Source organism: Scheffersomyces xylosifermentans, assembly GCF_036884685.1.
Source record: "Scheffersomyces xylosifermentans strain CBS 12540 chromosome Unknown RJT20scaffold_4, whole genome shotgun sequence".
Taxonomy (NCBI): Eukaryota; Fungi; Ascomycota; class Pichiomycetes; order Serinales; family Debaryomycetaceae; genus Scheffersomyces; species Scheffersomyces xylosifermentans.
In genome coordinates, this window is record NW_027042942.1 from 813,998 (window position 1) to 826,171 (window position 12,174).

Genomic DNA, 12,174 nt, shown 5'->3' on the forward strand with positions numbered 1-12,174 from the left:
TTCTTTCCCCAGGCTCTAGTACATCACTACTTGAATAGTATCATAGCCCCCACCAACACAAGTAAAAACCTATATAAACTAAAACTAAAGAAAATACAAAAAAAAGAGATCTCTACAGTTTCTTCTCCTTCTACCTACATACCCTACCTTACCCACCCACCTTCTTATCTCCCTTCAAACAAACCACCATCTCCAGCATTGATTCCCTAATATTCAACTCCTATTACTACTATACCCCATATTCCTGCATACACCACACACTATCAAATTCACGAATTCACAACCATTTTTATATTTCATAACCATTATCTCTTCTTGTTGCAGCCAGTTTTGATACCAATAAGAGCCGAAAATGGCGACGTCACAAGAGGCTCGTAAACGGAAATTACCGCCACTTTCACAGTCACCGCTCAAAGGGTCAAAATTACAGCTTGGAACCAATAAAATTGGACCCACAACAGCTACGACTCCAGCTAGTGTATCGTCTCGCCATGGGTCGAATGAAGTGCTTTCGGCGGTCCTTGAGTCGCCCAAAACGCCCAATTTGCCCTTGCCAATTTCCAGAACAACGTCTGCACGTAAAAGAGCGATTATTCTGACCGATTTCAAGCCAAGTAGTAGGATTACTCGTTCATCAGGAGATAACGATGACTGTAAAACCAAGAAAACACTCAAATTAGACATAGACGATCCCATTGTAAACTCAGAAGAGTTCAAATTTCTATATCGAATGTTCGTGCCAAACAAGTACCTTATCCGAAATAACAAGATGTCCAAGAAGAACTTACTTAATCACTTGCCTTTGATTATACCCACAGCAGCTAACGAAGACGTCGCTACCAATAAAAATACCAATACGAATTACAAAAATACCCGTAACAACAACTACATGGGCTTGAACTTTCAGGTTCACTTATTTTTGAGTTCCATCATGGTGAACTACATCAATTCATGGTACTTGACTAAATTAAATACTGATGATATGGCCTTTTTGCAATCTGTATATCAGTTATTGAGTGATTTGGTTAAGGATATCAGCAAGCGCATCAACTCTCTCTTGAAGAATGAATTGAGAATAACCAATCTTATTGATGACTTTGCCGAGATTTTGAACAAACATATCTCAGATTTGGCGAGTGAAACTTCGCTAAACGACCTTAAGATTTTTGATTCATATTTCGCTAAAGCAGCAACAACCAATGTTCTAAGCGTAGAACCAGATGAAAAGAAAGAGAGGATAATAGACAAATACTTAGCCAGCAATCATATTATATTCAACAAAATCTACAAACCATTAATGCCCAATCACTACGAAAGTCACGATACAACTAACGAAAGCTATGATGAAACCAATCTTTTCACCTTTGAGAAGACAACGAACAATAACGACGAACTGGAATTAGAGAAGGCTGCTACTGACGCAAAGGAATTGGAATATTTCAGGGTCTTAGTGAAGAATATTCTCATATCGACCTTTGAAAATCCCGCCGAGGAATATTCTATTAGTCCCCTAACTTCCAAAATCGGAACTTCTCTAGTTGTTATATTGGTCAGCGATTTGATCATCGTTAAGATTTTTGATAAGCTCAGCTCTCCAGAGTTCATATTAAATGACATCATTAACAAGATAGTTGACGTCATAAGTTCATCCATTGATACAACGTTGTCAATGCCTGTCAAGGCTGCGCCTGAACTTAAGACAGAAAAGGGTCCTTCCTTTCTTGTAACGTGCCAGGGAATTCTTGCATCTTCTTACAATAGAATAAGCCGAATAATACTTAATGTATCAAATGCTAGTCACGCTAACATCAAGGATCTCAACCTCCACGGTTCCGAAAACCACGCGACAACAGAATTAGGAACGGATATTTTTAATAATTCAATCTTCAAATTGTTCGATACCATCACAAGCTTTTCCAGAAGAAAGCCGCTACTTTCAAGCGTATTGCTTTTCTTCAAGGATGTATTATGCATTAACCAAATGGTGGCAGGTAAAGTGAATTCTATTTGCACCAGTTATATATCCAACAAGATCTTAAACTCTACATTCATCAGTGACGCGAGCTTATCTTCGATTATCTCGGATCTCCGAGTGAATATCTTTGAAGATGACAAAGATAAAGATGAGAGCTCAAAAGAACCTGAAGAAGTGGTCACAATTGACGAATTAACGAATAAAATATTCGATTTGATTACCGTCAAAGTGCATAAGTTACTTCCATCTGTCTTAACCCACATGTCGCCTTTATTCAGCTATTATGACGAATCCGATGCCGAGTTGAAGGCTTCAATTCGCAGGAAGCTTGTTATCTTCAACTACCTTTGCGATGATGGCAACAACAACAACGAGCTTCATAGTAACGCGAAATTGAACAAACTCTTAATTATCAATTTGTTTGACTGTGTGGTTCGTTCTCTTTATTCGGAGTTGGTGTCGAACTCGACCGAAGACAATTATCCTCATTAGAGCAATTCGCTGCTGAGAAATATATACATATAGACATATATGGACTACTGAATATATGAGCATACACTATCATATTGAACAGCATGTATAGCAATTTTCTACCTTGCATAACTTCTATTCACAAAAACAAAAACATCCTTGGAACCATATCGACATCTTCACTACAGTACATAATCAACCTGTGACACCCGACACCCCCTATTACCATTATTACCATGGAAAATAAGAAGTTGCAAAAAGTTTAAATTTCTAAATCCGGTGCAAAACTCGCATTTGTACCAAACGAGCCCTTTGATGAAAAATGGTACGAGAAAGACAGTGATTGCTTCGGTTGCTGATTGCTGGAGTGATTGATCTACATAGGAAGAGAGTTAAGTAATTGGTCAAGGATGTTGGCAAGTTCACGGGTAGTTGCTTCAACCAAATTGTGGACCGGTTTGGCCCTTCAGAAACGTCAATTCGTGCTCACGGCAGCAACCACCGCTGTTGGAGCCCTCTTGTTCAGCGAGAACAACCGTTTGGCAAACCAGATGGAAAGAGGACAATTGCACCGCAAAGATGCCAGAGAGTCCAATTCAGAAGCGAGCCAACCATTCTTCAAGAGAAAAGAGCCTAATTATCCTGGACATATACCATTGTACAACTTTGAAAAGCTTTTAATGGTGTTGGGATCCTCCATAGGAGCATACACCCACCCCGAGAAGAACCAGTTTATCGTAGCTTTGGGAGAATCCACAGCCATAGCTCCAGTATTGAGACGGTTACAGCATCAGATGCTAAGCGATCCAGTTGGTCGTCAAATACTTCACGAAAGACCAAGAATGACATCGACCTCGTTAAACTTGGACTATCTCAAGCTGTTGCCTGAAAATACAATTGGTAGGACATATATAAATTGGCTTGAGAAAGAAGGAGTCAGTCCAGATACTAGAGTAGCAGTGAAATACATCGATGACGAGGAATTGGCATATGTCTATCAGAGATACCGTGAGTGCCACGATTTCTACCATGCAATCACCGGTTTACCAATCATTATTGAAGGAGAGATTGCGGTCAAGGTATTTGAGTACATGAACATAGGTATTCCTATGAGTGGCCTTGGTGCTCTTTTTGCCCCATTCCATATCAAACCCAGCCAGAGAGAGAGATTGTATAGTATCTACTATCCTTGGGCATTCAAGAGTGGCCTTAATTCCAAGCCATTGATTAATGTCTATTGGGAGAACATTCTTGAAGAGGATATCAATGAGTTCAGAGAGAAGATGGGCATTGAACAGCCTCCTGACTTAAGAGCATTGCGTAAGGAGTACTTTGCAAAGTTGAAGGCAGCCAAGAAGATAGTTTAAGCATTTGATACTATACTAGTCGTCAATTTTTCATATTGTGCTACAGTCGCTACCTTCCATTCCATTCAGTGATGATCAAAAGTGCCCTAACAATCAAACTAATTACCTCCTCTGCTTTTTCATACTTATAATCATACTTATTATCATACTTATGACATTATCATACTTATGGCATTATCCAAAACCAACCTCTGTCATGATTTAATTGCTTCTGAACAAAACAATACTAAATAAACACATAATAACATATACATAACCTATCTATATATATCCACATATAACCATTATTTACTGTATATAGCTAATCTCGTCTGATCGCTCGTCAACTTTAGTCCCTGACCCAATTACCTGTCTCTGTCCCTGTCCCTGTACTCAGCTCAGCTCAGCTCAGCTCCTGTCACTTGCTCCATTTAATCTTCGAGAGATGCTACCCAGCCGCATTTTTAGCAGCAGTCACCAAATTCATAAATTTCATCTGTGTTGACATCTCTCTATATATATTGCCGCCTAGGTTGCTTGCTCCTTCTTCTGTCTTTTCTTATTCTTGCTTTTGATATCGTCTCCAAATACTTTCCATATTTTAGTTTCAGAGGTCAATTCCTTTTTCTACACCCCCTGTTATCGTATTTGTAGCATAACATAACACGTATTTTATAAGCAAGGGGCACATATAACTTGCAAAAACCACATCTACATCATGTCGCAGTTGCTTTATCAGTACTTCTTAAAGAAGGTAAGTAACACCGAGAGGCTCTCCCAAGAACTCAGTTCCAAGGTCATTTGTTACTAACCAATTCTAGACGAACTTGGACCATGTTATCGCCATGGGCCCTGAGGAGGACCCGTATTTCGAGCCCATTCCAGAAAATGAGCTCCATTTCTATCAAAAGAAGGGTGCCAAAAGAAAGAGAAAGATGCCAAATTTCATCCCCAAGAAGGACTTGGATATTTTGAATTCAATTAAAAGAAAAGCATACAGATTAGATTTGCAGCTCAGTATGTGCGGTCTTAGATTGGGATTGTCTGGTATCATCGGGCTACTTCCATGGGTTGGAGATGTGATCTGCTTGTTCTTATCACTTCAAATCTTACATGCTGCTCAGAATATAGAGGGCGGGTTACCAGCTTCTTTGCAACTGAGAATGATGGCCAATATCGCTTTTGATTTTGGAATCGGTTTAATTCCATTTCTTGGCGATTTCTGTGCAATTCTCTACAAGTGCAATTCCAGAAACTTCGTTCTACTAGAGAAACACTTGGTACATAAATACGGAGGTGCACATGCTGTTACAACTGATCCAATTCAACATGAGGCAGGTCTAACAGGACAAGAAAAGGCAGAGGCTCCAGTGGCTGCTCAAAAGCACGCTGCTACCGTGGTGTAGTCATCTATTTGTATATTGGGGAGTCATTAAGGGTCGTATAGTTGTATGTAGTCAGGCAATAGAATAAAATATATGGATGTCCATTTGACACGTTAATTAGTGATTCTTTGGATTATCAAGCTTTCTAACGTAGTCAATTCATTCCACTTGCAGGAACTCTCTTTCCAAAACATCTAATCTCTGTTTGAAATCTTGGATGAACATGTTTAATTGGTCTAACTTGAGAAAGTCCAACTCAAGCTGAGTACACTTTTTTAATAGCGAGTCTACATCCTTCATTTCCTCGTCTAATTTCAATTGATCTTGGAGATAATTCTTCTCTATTAATTGCTGTTTGTTTTGAATCGACTGGTAGGTTGTTTCGGCCAATGTCAGTACATGGTCATTGATCTTGTAGATCAAGTAGTCGTAGCTGAGAGCCAACTTTCGTAGTTCCAAGGGATCAGGATCTAGGTCTTCTGGCGGTATATCTCCGTTAGATGATTTTGTATGACCGTTAGAGTCAGTTTGTGATTCTTGTGGGGGATGTTGCGGTTGGTCTTGTGGTTGATCTTGTGGTTGAGTTGATGTTTGTGTCAAACCGTTGGTCTGAGCCAGTTGGATGAGATCAGGTTCATTATTCATTTTGGGCGTTGAATTGTGGGGGGATGTATACACATGGATGAGATTAAACTAATGAGTTAAGGTTATGAAACTCAATGGCAATTGAAATGGAATGATTCGTAGTAACAGAATGACCGTGAAAGCTGTTAATTCATAAATTATAATGCAATTAAATGAGATCAGGCGAGATCCAAGAAAGACCAAAGAAGATCTATTTACTTTTCAACGAGTATAGACAAGAATAAGGTGTCAAGGAGTGATAATTAATATGAAATACTGTGAAATACTATGAAATGCTGTGAAATACTATGAAGTATAATATGAAGTAATATGGATCGACCAGGATGCTGGAGCAATACCCAAGAAGAAGGCTTGATGTAAATGAGGAAAGACGTTAGAACGAGAAACTTTCCAACATAAAAAGGGGACCAGATCAAGCGAGTTAGTTACTACCAGATCAAGATAGTTGCCTTAAAGTTAATAGTGAAAGAATTAACTTAGTAACAGTTAATTATAAATGAACTATGTAAATAAAAAAAAGGTAATAAATAATTTTGTATCAATAAACGTAATAGTAATCAATAAATGTAACCAATATACATATATATACATATATATACATATATATACATATATATATGCCTTACTATAATGACTACTTCCAGATTAAAAGAAGATATAGAATTTAGCTGCACCAAAATGAATTAGTGAAAAGTTGAAAAGTGTAATGCCACCGACGCTTGAGAGACTTGACCTGCTCACTACAATTCAGTGGGAAATGGAGAAGACGAAATATACTTAATTGATTCCAAGAATGATCCCAAGAGAATCGTCATTAAGCGTCATTAAGAGTCACTAGCCGTCCATTGAGTCCACAGCGTTCACAGCGTCCATAAGCTCCTAAATATCGTTGCCCCCTTAGAGAGACCAATAGGAGGTGGAAGTAGCAACTACTGGACAGTTCCTCGCTACGCTAGAAAGTATCAGTAAAAATTGATTGTTCAGTAATGGGCTTTTTTTTCTCGGTACGGAGACGGGCAGTTTTTTTCTTGAATTGCTGCTCACTAAGCTTCCATGAAGTCTCTCTATTTTTCATATTTTGCGAATTAATCAATTAGGGACCCTATTTCTCAGTAATTCCCCTATTCAATAAGCATATTACAGCATACGCTGAGCAGTATCACTTAACGTACACCAAGAAATACAGACAAACAGATCTATGATACATAAACAGAGCCTATGACATACACAGAGAGACAGAAAATAGACAAACAGAGCACAGACAAACAGTCTCTCCATATAACGAAGAATTCTACCAATTAACAATCAATCAATTTCCATTCCGTCTTCCTCATCCCACCACCACGACACTTCATCCCACCTCCCTACACTTCCCACCGCCCTCCACGCACTTTCTCCCTCTACACACATAACTCTAACACTCCTTTTTCCGTCCTCTCCCTAATCACTTCTCACCCTGACACTCGCACTTCCCACCATTTTACTCTCCCTAATCACATTTTATCCCACCTCTCTCACACCACCCTCACTCTCACTCCTGCTACACTCCTACACTCCTTCTCAAACTAATTCTTACACCAACCCTCCCACGATCTCACGCACATTTCCTCACCATCCCACACTTCCTCCCTCACTCACCCTCCCTCACCATCCCACACTTCCTCCCTCCCTCCCTGCCTCACCATATACTTCTCCCTAATCTCGCCAATCCCCCCACACACCCTCGCCCGAAAAAACCCAAGCCATCTTCAAACTCTACCACCACTTTGCCGCCAGCTATTGGTACACCATTAACCAGTGTCTAGAAGCCAATAACACCCCTTCAACTCACTAATAATCGTCTCCGAACAAGTGCCATTCGCAATGTCATCCTCGTCCGGCTCGTATTCGCTCCAGAATATCAATCCGAAGCTCTTGCGGAGAATATGTACGTATACCTTTTTAGTGGAGAAAGAACTGCCAAGTAGACGATGAACACAGTAGCAAGAAGAAGTGCCAGTAAAATGTGGTTGAAACCGAGGAATAGACGGAATTGATCGTATAGATAGGTCATACCAGCGCACTGGTCCGACTTCTGCATCATCTGGTGCTGTTATCGCCTCCATTCTCCTATTATTCGGAGTCATCGTCAATCGAGTTGGTTGAACGAGACGATCGAATGGGCGAGATGGAGGATGAACACATCGAATCTTGCAATTAATGAGACAGAAAAGTATCAATTGAATCATTCTACGACGTATATGATACTAGACAATGATAAATGATAATCAGACTTTATTGATGAATTCGATATGGAACCACTAGATGTATTCATCACTTTGAACATAACAAAGGATATATGTGTGTTGATCTGTGCTGGTTGTTTAGGGGGATGATCAGATCCAGTGAAATCTTCGATAATTTTGCCAATTTTGACGTTTGAATATCACCATAAGCGTTGAATCATTGTCTTCAGAGTCATTGTCTTCATATCGAAATTCATCTACCATATACATTTCACCAACACGATTCGAATTGACCCCAACAGAGAACTTCCAATAACATCATCATTATATCACCACAGTCAACCTAAATGCACAGAAAAAATAAACCACACCAAATCGCTCTACAAAGCAGTCTTAAGGTCTCTTCCCAACTAGGAACCCCTTCAGTAATACTAACACATCTTTAGACAGGGCTTGTCGTCCTTCAAACAGTGAACCTAATCTCGCTCTCAACTTAGAGATCTGTGATTATGTCAACGCAAAGCAAGGCTCCACTCCCCGTGAAGCTGCCATTGCTATCGTCAAGCTCATCTCTCAACGTGATCCCCAAACATCAGAACTAGCAATAGCTCTCTTGGATAACCTCGTCAAGAACTGTGGCTATCCTTTCCATCTCCAAATCTCCCGTAAGGAATTCTTGAACGAATTGGTTAAACGCTTTCCAGAAAGACCAACTCCACGTTACTCTAGAGTCCAGCGTTTGATCTTGGCTCAGATCGAAGAATGGTACCAAACCATTTGTAGAACATCCAAGTACAAGGAAGATTTTGGATACATTAAGGACATGCATCGCCTCTTGAGTAATAAGGGATACATTTTCCCAGAGGTGAAGGTTGAAGATGCTGCTGTCTTGAACCCAACAGATACCTTAAAGTCCTTGGATGATATCCAGAAGGAAGAGGCCGTGGTCCATTCAGCCAAGCTTCAGGAACTTATTAGAAGAGGTAGACCACAAGACCTTCAAGAGGCTAACAAGCTCATGAAAATCATGGCTGGATTCAAGGATGACAATGTTCAAGAAAATAAGAAGCAGCTTAACGACGATGTCGCAAGATTACGTAGAAAGGTGGAAATCTTGGCTGAGATGTTAAACTCCATTCAAAGTTCTGGAGCCAAGATTGACGATTCAAACGAAGCTCTTATTGAATTGTATTCATCTGTGAAGTCCTCTCAACCAATTGTGACTAAGATTATTGAGCAGGACAATGAAAATGAGGATTATGTCCAGGAGTTATTAGGGTTGAATGACAACATTAACTCTGTCGTCAATAAATTTCAATTGTTAAAGAATGGCCGCCTCGATGAAGCTTCTCAAATCAAGGTTTCAGGAGGTTCGGGGGCTGCTGCAGCCGCTGCTGAAGTTAACTTAATCGACTTTGATGATGACGATACTCCAGTAGGATCTAATCAAGCTGAAAATGAAGGTTACAATGATCTCTTAAGTGACTTGGCCAACTTATCTTTCTCAAACAACGGTACCTCAACCGCTACTGCAAACAACAAAGTTAATCCACTCGATTTCTTTGGTGCAGGTGGTTCAATTGCCTTGGGAAACCCTACACCTACCCTCCAGCAACCTCAGCCAACAACATCCAAGTCCAACAACGCTTTTGATCTTTTGGGCGACTTAAACTCCCCATCTCCTCAATTGCAATCTAATACAAACACATCGGCTCAGTTAGATCCTTTTGGATTGAACTTCCCAAGTTCAACACCGACACAAGTCCAGCAACAAGGACAACAATCCAACCTCAAATCGACCATCTCCATTAATCAATCTGCTTCATTGAAGATTGAAGTTGGTGTAGTTCCTGGATCTACCAACAACTCATTCAAGGGAAAGGCATTATTTAGCAACCCTCAAGCTCAAACCATCTCCCAATTTAAGTTCTTAATAGCTGTACCTAAGTCATGTGAGTTGGACTTGAAACCACAAACAAATGACACGATGTACGGATTCACTCAGAACCAAATATCACAAGACTTTACTATTGGCAATCCTCAGAACAAGCCATTGAAGATCAAATGGAAGGCCGAGTATGTGTTGAACGGTCAACATCAAGAGGAGACCGGTGTGAGTGTTTTAAACGACAGTTAGAATTTATAAACTCTGTAGATTTAGCAGTAATTCATGTCTTATTAGATTGGAAAAATATATTAAGCATAATGCCATTTATTGTAGGCGATTTGTATTATTAACTCGATGAATCCTTATCAATGGCTGTCATAAAGAGCTTCGTATTCTACGCCAATTAAAACTTCGAATTGTATACATTAGTACACTAGCTATAAAACACAATAAAAAATTGATCTTATCGATCTGTAAAAGAAGAATTAAACATGAACACAATAATAAACCTCTAACCTTGGACCCAGAATATTTCAAGTTGAACTATGGTTTGACCAACGATTCGTCAATAACAAAAATGAAACCATTATCTACCTGCTTGACAGTGTCTACATTGATCCAGTTGGATGATTTACCGCTCTTCTTGTCGACAGTTTGCAACGAGAATTTGTCAGTAACCTGATCTTGCTTGATTCTAACCACGTTACCATTGAGAAGCCTAGTCTCAATAACCTTGCTATTCTGATCAATTTCCAAGTTTTGCTCAAAGTTTTCTACTATGTGATGGCTTAAAAAGCTGTTTAAGTTGTACTTCAAGATTTTCTCAACGGTTTCATCATCAGCATCAACAATAGGTCTTGGAAATTCCCAAGGCTTAAAACCGTCCAATTTATTTGTTATGGCGTTGTCAGTTGGAGCAATGATGATCATAGTCTCATTGGTCAATTCAGTTTTAGCTGAAATTGCCTCGTTGTCTCTGATGTATCCTGACATGATAGAGATCGCCTTAATTTGAGGCAATACGGATTGTAAGATATTCTCCTTGGAATCTTCTAAATCTATTTTAAACAAGAACTGTTCAACTGATCTCTTCTTGTTAGAACCTTCGGATTCGACAGCAGCCTTGAAAGCAGCCAAATCCACAACATTCTTTCTCTTGACCTTTGTATCCAGTTTGACAGCAATTTTGAAGTCATTCAAGTTGATAACATTCTTAGCATCTCTCTTGGTGATTTTAAAGTCGTTTAAGTTAACAACATTCTTAGCGTCTCTCTTCTGGTTTTTACCTGGTTGTTGTAAGGCAATTTTGAAATCCTCTAAGTTAACGACGTTCTTAGCGTCTCTTTTTTGGTTTCCAGATTCATGCTCCAAAGCCTCCTTAAAACCATTCAAGTCAACTACATTCTTGGCCTCTCTCTTTTCATTTCCACCTTCTTCTTCCAAGGCTATTTTGAAGTCTTGTAAGTTCACAACGTTCTTACCAGCGACCATGGCGCTTAAAAAGGCCAATGATAAAATAAGTTTTAAATTCATGTTTCACTCTAAAATCGATTCCCTACAACTCCACGATTACACTATCACTCTGAAGCAAGTTATAGTTGCTGTTCATATACTATTATATACAATAATACAACAAAGACATTTGGTGTTCATCTTGAAATGACCGTTTTTACAATGTTACAATTCCCTGAGTCGGATGTCGTACACCATGCGGCACAGCTGGATGAAATGCGACATTTATTAGAAACATCCGTGCATCAAGAATTTCTTAGCTTATCACGTGATACAAAGAATATGGAAAGAGCAAGGACTTTTTTTGTATTCAAAGGACCGATTAAAGTGTATTAAAATAAGCATTTAAAATGCTATATATAATAGGTACGCATTGAACTATGCTGTCTTTTATTTTATTTTTTTTTTTCTTTTGAACTAGTTGTAGATATGAGTTTGCAAGAGGAGAAAGATGTGAGAGGAAATGACGTAGTTGCAACATCCTGCATGAAGGAACTCTGGCTCATACCATATCCTGCAGAAACACAAAAGGACACCGCTAAACCAGCTTGTTCCATACATAAGAGCAGTAGTTGGGATGAGAGTTGTTCTTGCCTCCAAAGCCTTTGGGAAATAAGGAAAAGAAAATTCTTCCCAAGAGAAGGTCTCTTTCGTGGTTATAACTTCTTTCATGGGCCAGAGCCATAAACTGTGTCACTACAGAGATTCAGAATCTGGTAAATCACGT

The 12,174-nt window shown here is 39.3% G+C and overlaps 6 protein-coding genes across 6 annotated transcripts; 4 read left to right on the plus strand and 2 right to left on the minus strand. All coding sequences in view use genetic code 12, as the record gives it.

Annotated features, from left to right (window-relative positions):
* The first annotated feature begins 323 nt into the window (after positions 1-323).
* Positions 324-2,538, plus strand: RJT20DRAFT_128106 (uncharacterized protein). Its single transcript, XM_064917186.1, has one exon. It carries the CDS (start codon positions 353-355, stop codon positions 2,465-2,467), a length of 2,115 nt encoding a protein of 704 aa, XP_064774343.1. The 5' UTR covers positions 324-352; the 3' UTR covers positions 2,468-2,538.
* Positions 2,539-2,779: 241 nt separating this feature from the next.
* On the plus strand, positions 2,780-4,080 carry COQ4 (ubiquinone biosynthesis protein). Its single transcript, XM_064917187.1, has one exon. It carries the CDS (start codon positions 2,857-2,859, stop codon positions 3,811-3,813), a length of 957 nt encoding a protein of 318 aa, XP_064774344.1. The 5' UTR covers positions 2,780-2,856; the 3' UTR covers positions 3,814-4,080.
* Positions 4,081-4,162: 82 nt separating this feature from the next.
* Positions 4,163-5,267, plus strand: RJT20DRAFT_43309 (uncharacterized protein). The gene is made up of 2 exons (XM_064920127.1): positions 4,163-4,546; positions 4,614-5,267. The coding sequence occupies exons 1-2, from the start codon at positions 4,511-4,513 to the stop codon at positions 5,196-5,198; spliced, it is 621 nt and encodes a 206-aa protein (XP_064774345.1). The 5' UTR covers positions 4,163-4,510; the 3' UTR covers positions 5,199-5,267.
* Positions 5,268-5,336: 69 nt separating this feature from the next.
* RJT20DRAFT_5659 (uncharacterized protein) lies at positions 5,337-5,822 on the minus strand (the record flags this gene model as incomplete). Its single annotated transcript, XM_064920720.1, has 1 exon — positions 5,337-5,822. The coding sequence occupies one exon, from the start codon at positions 5,820-5,822 to the stop codon at positions 5,337-5,339; it is 486 nt and encodes a 161-aa protein (XP_064774346.1).
* Positions 5,823-7,685: 1,863 nt separating this feature from the next.
* GGA2 (phosphatidylinositol 4-phosphate-binding protein) lies at positions 7,686-10,184 on the plus strand (the record flags this gene model as incomplete). Its single annotated transcript, XM_064918794.1, has 2 exons — positions 7,686-7,749; positions 8,494-10,184. The coding sequence occupies 2 exons, from the start codon at positions 7,686-7,688 to the stop codon at positions 10,182-10,184; spliced, it is 1,755 nt and encodes a 584-aa protein (XP_064774347.1).
* Positions 10,185-10,478: 294 nt separating this feature from the next.
* Positions 10,479-11,468, minus strand: RJT20DRAFT_135031 (uncharacterized protein; the record flags this gene model as incomplete). Its single annotated transcript, XM_064918367.1, has 1 exon — positions 10,479-11,468. One exon carries the CDS (start codon positions 11,466-11,468, stop codon positions 10,479-10,481), a length of 990 nt encoding a protein of 329 aa, XP_064774348.1.
* Between the last annotated feature and the right edge of the window lie 706 nt (positions 11,469-12,174).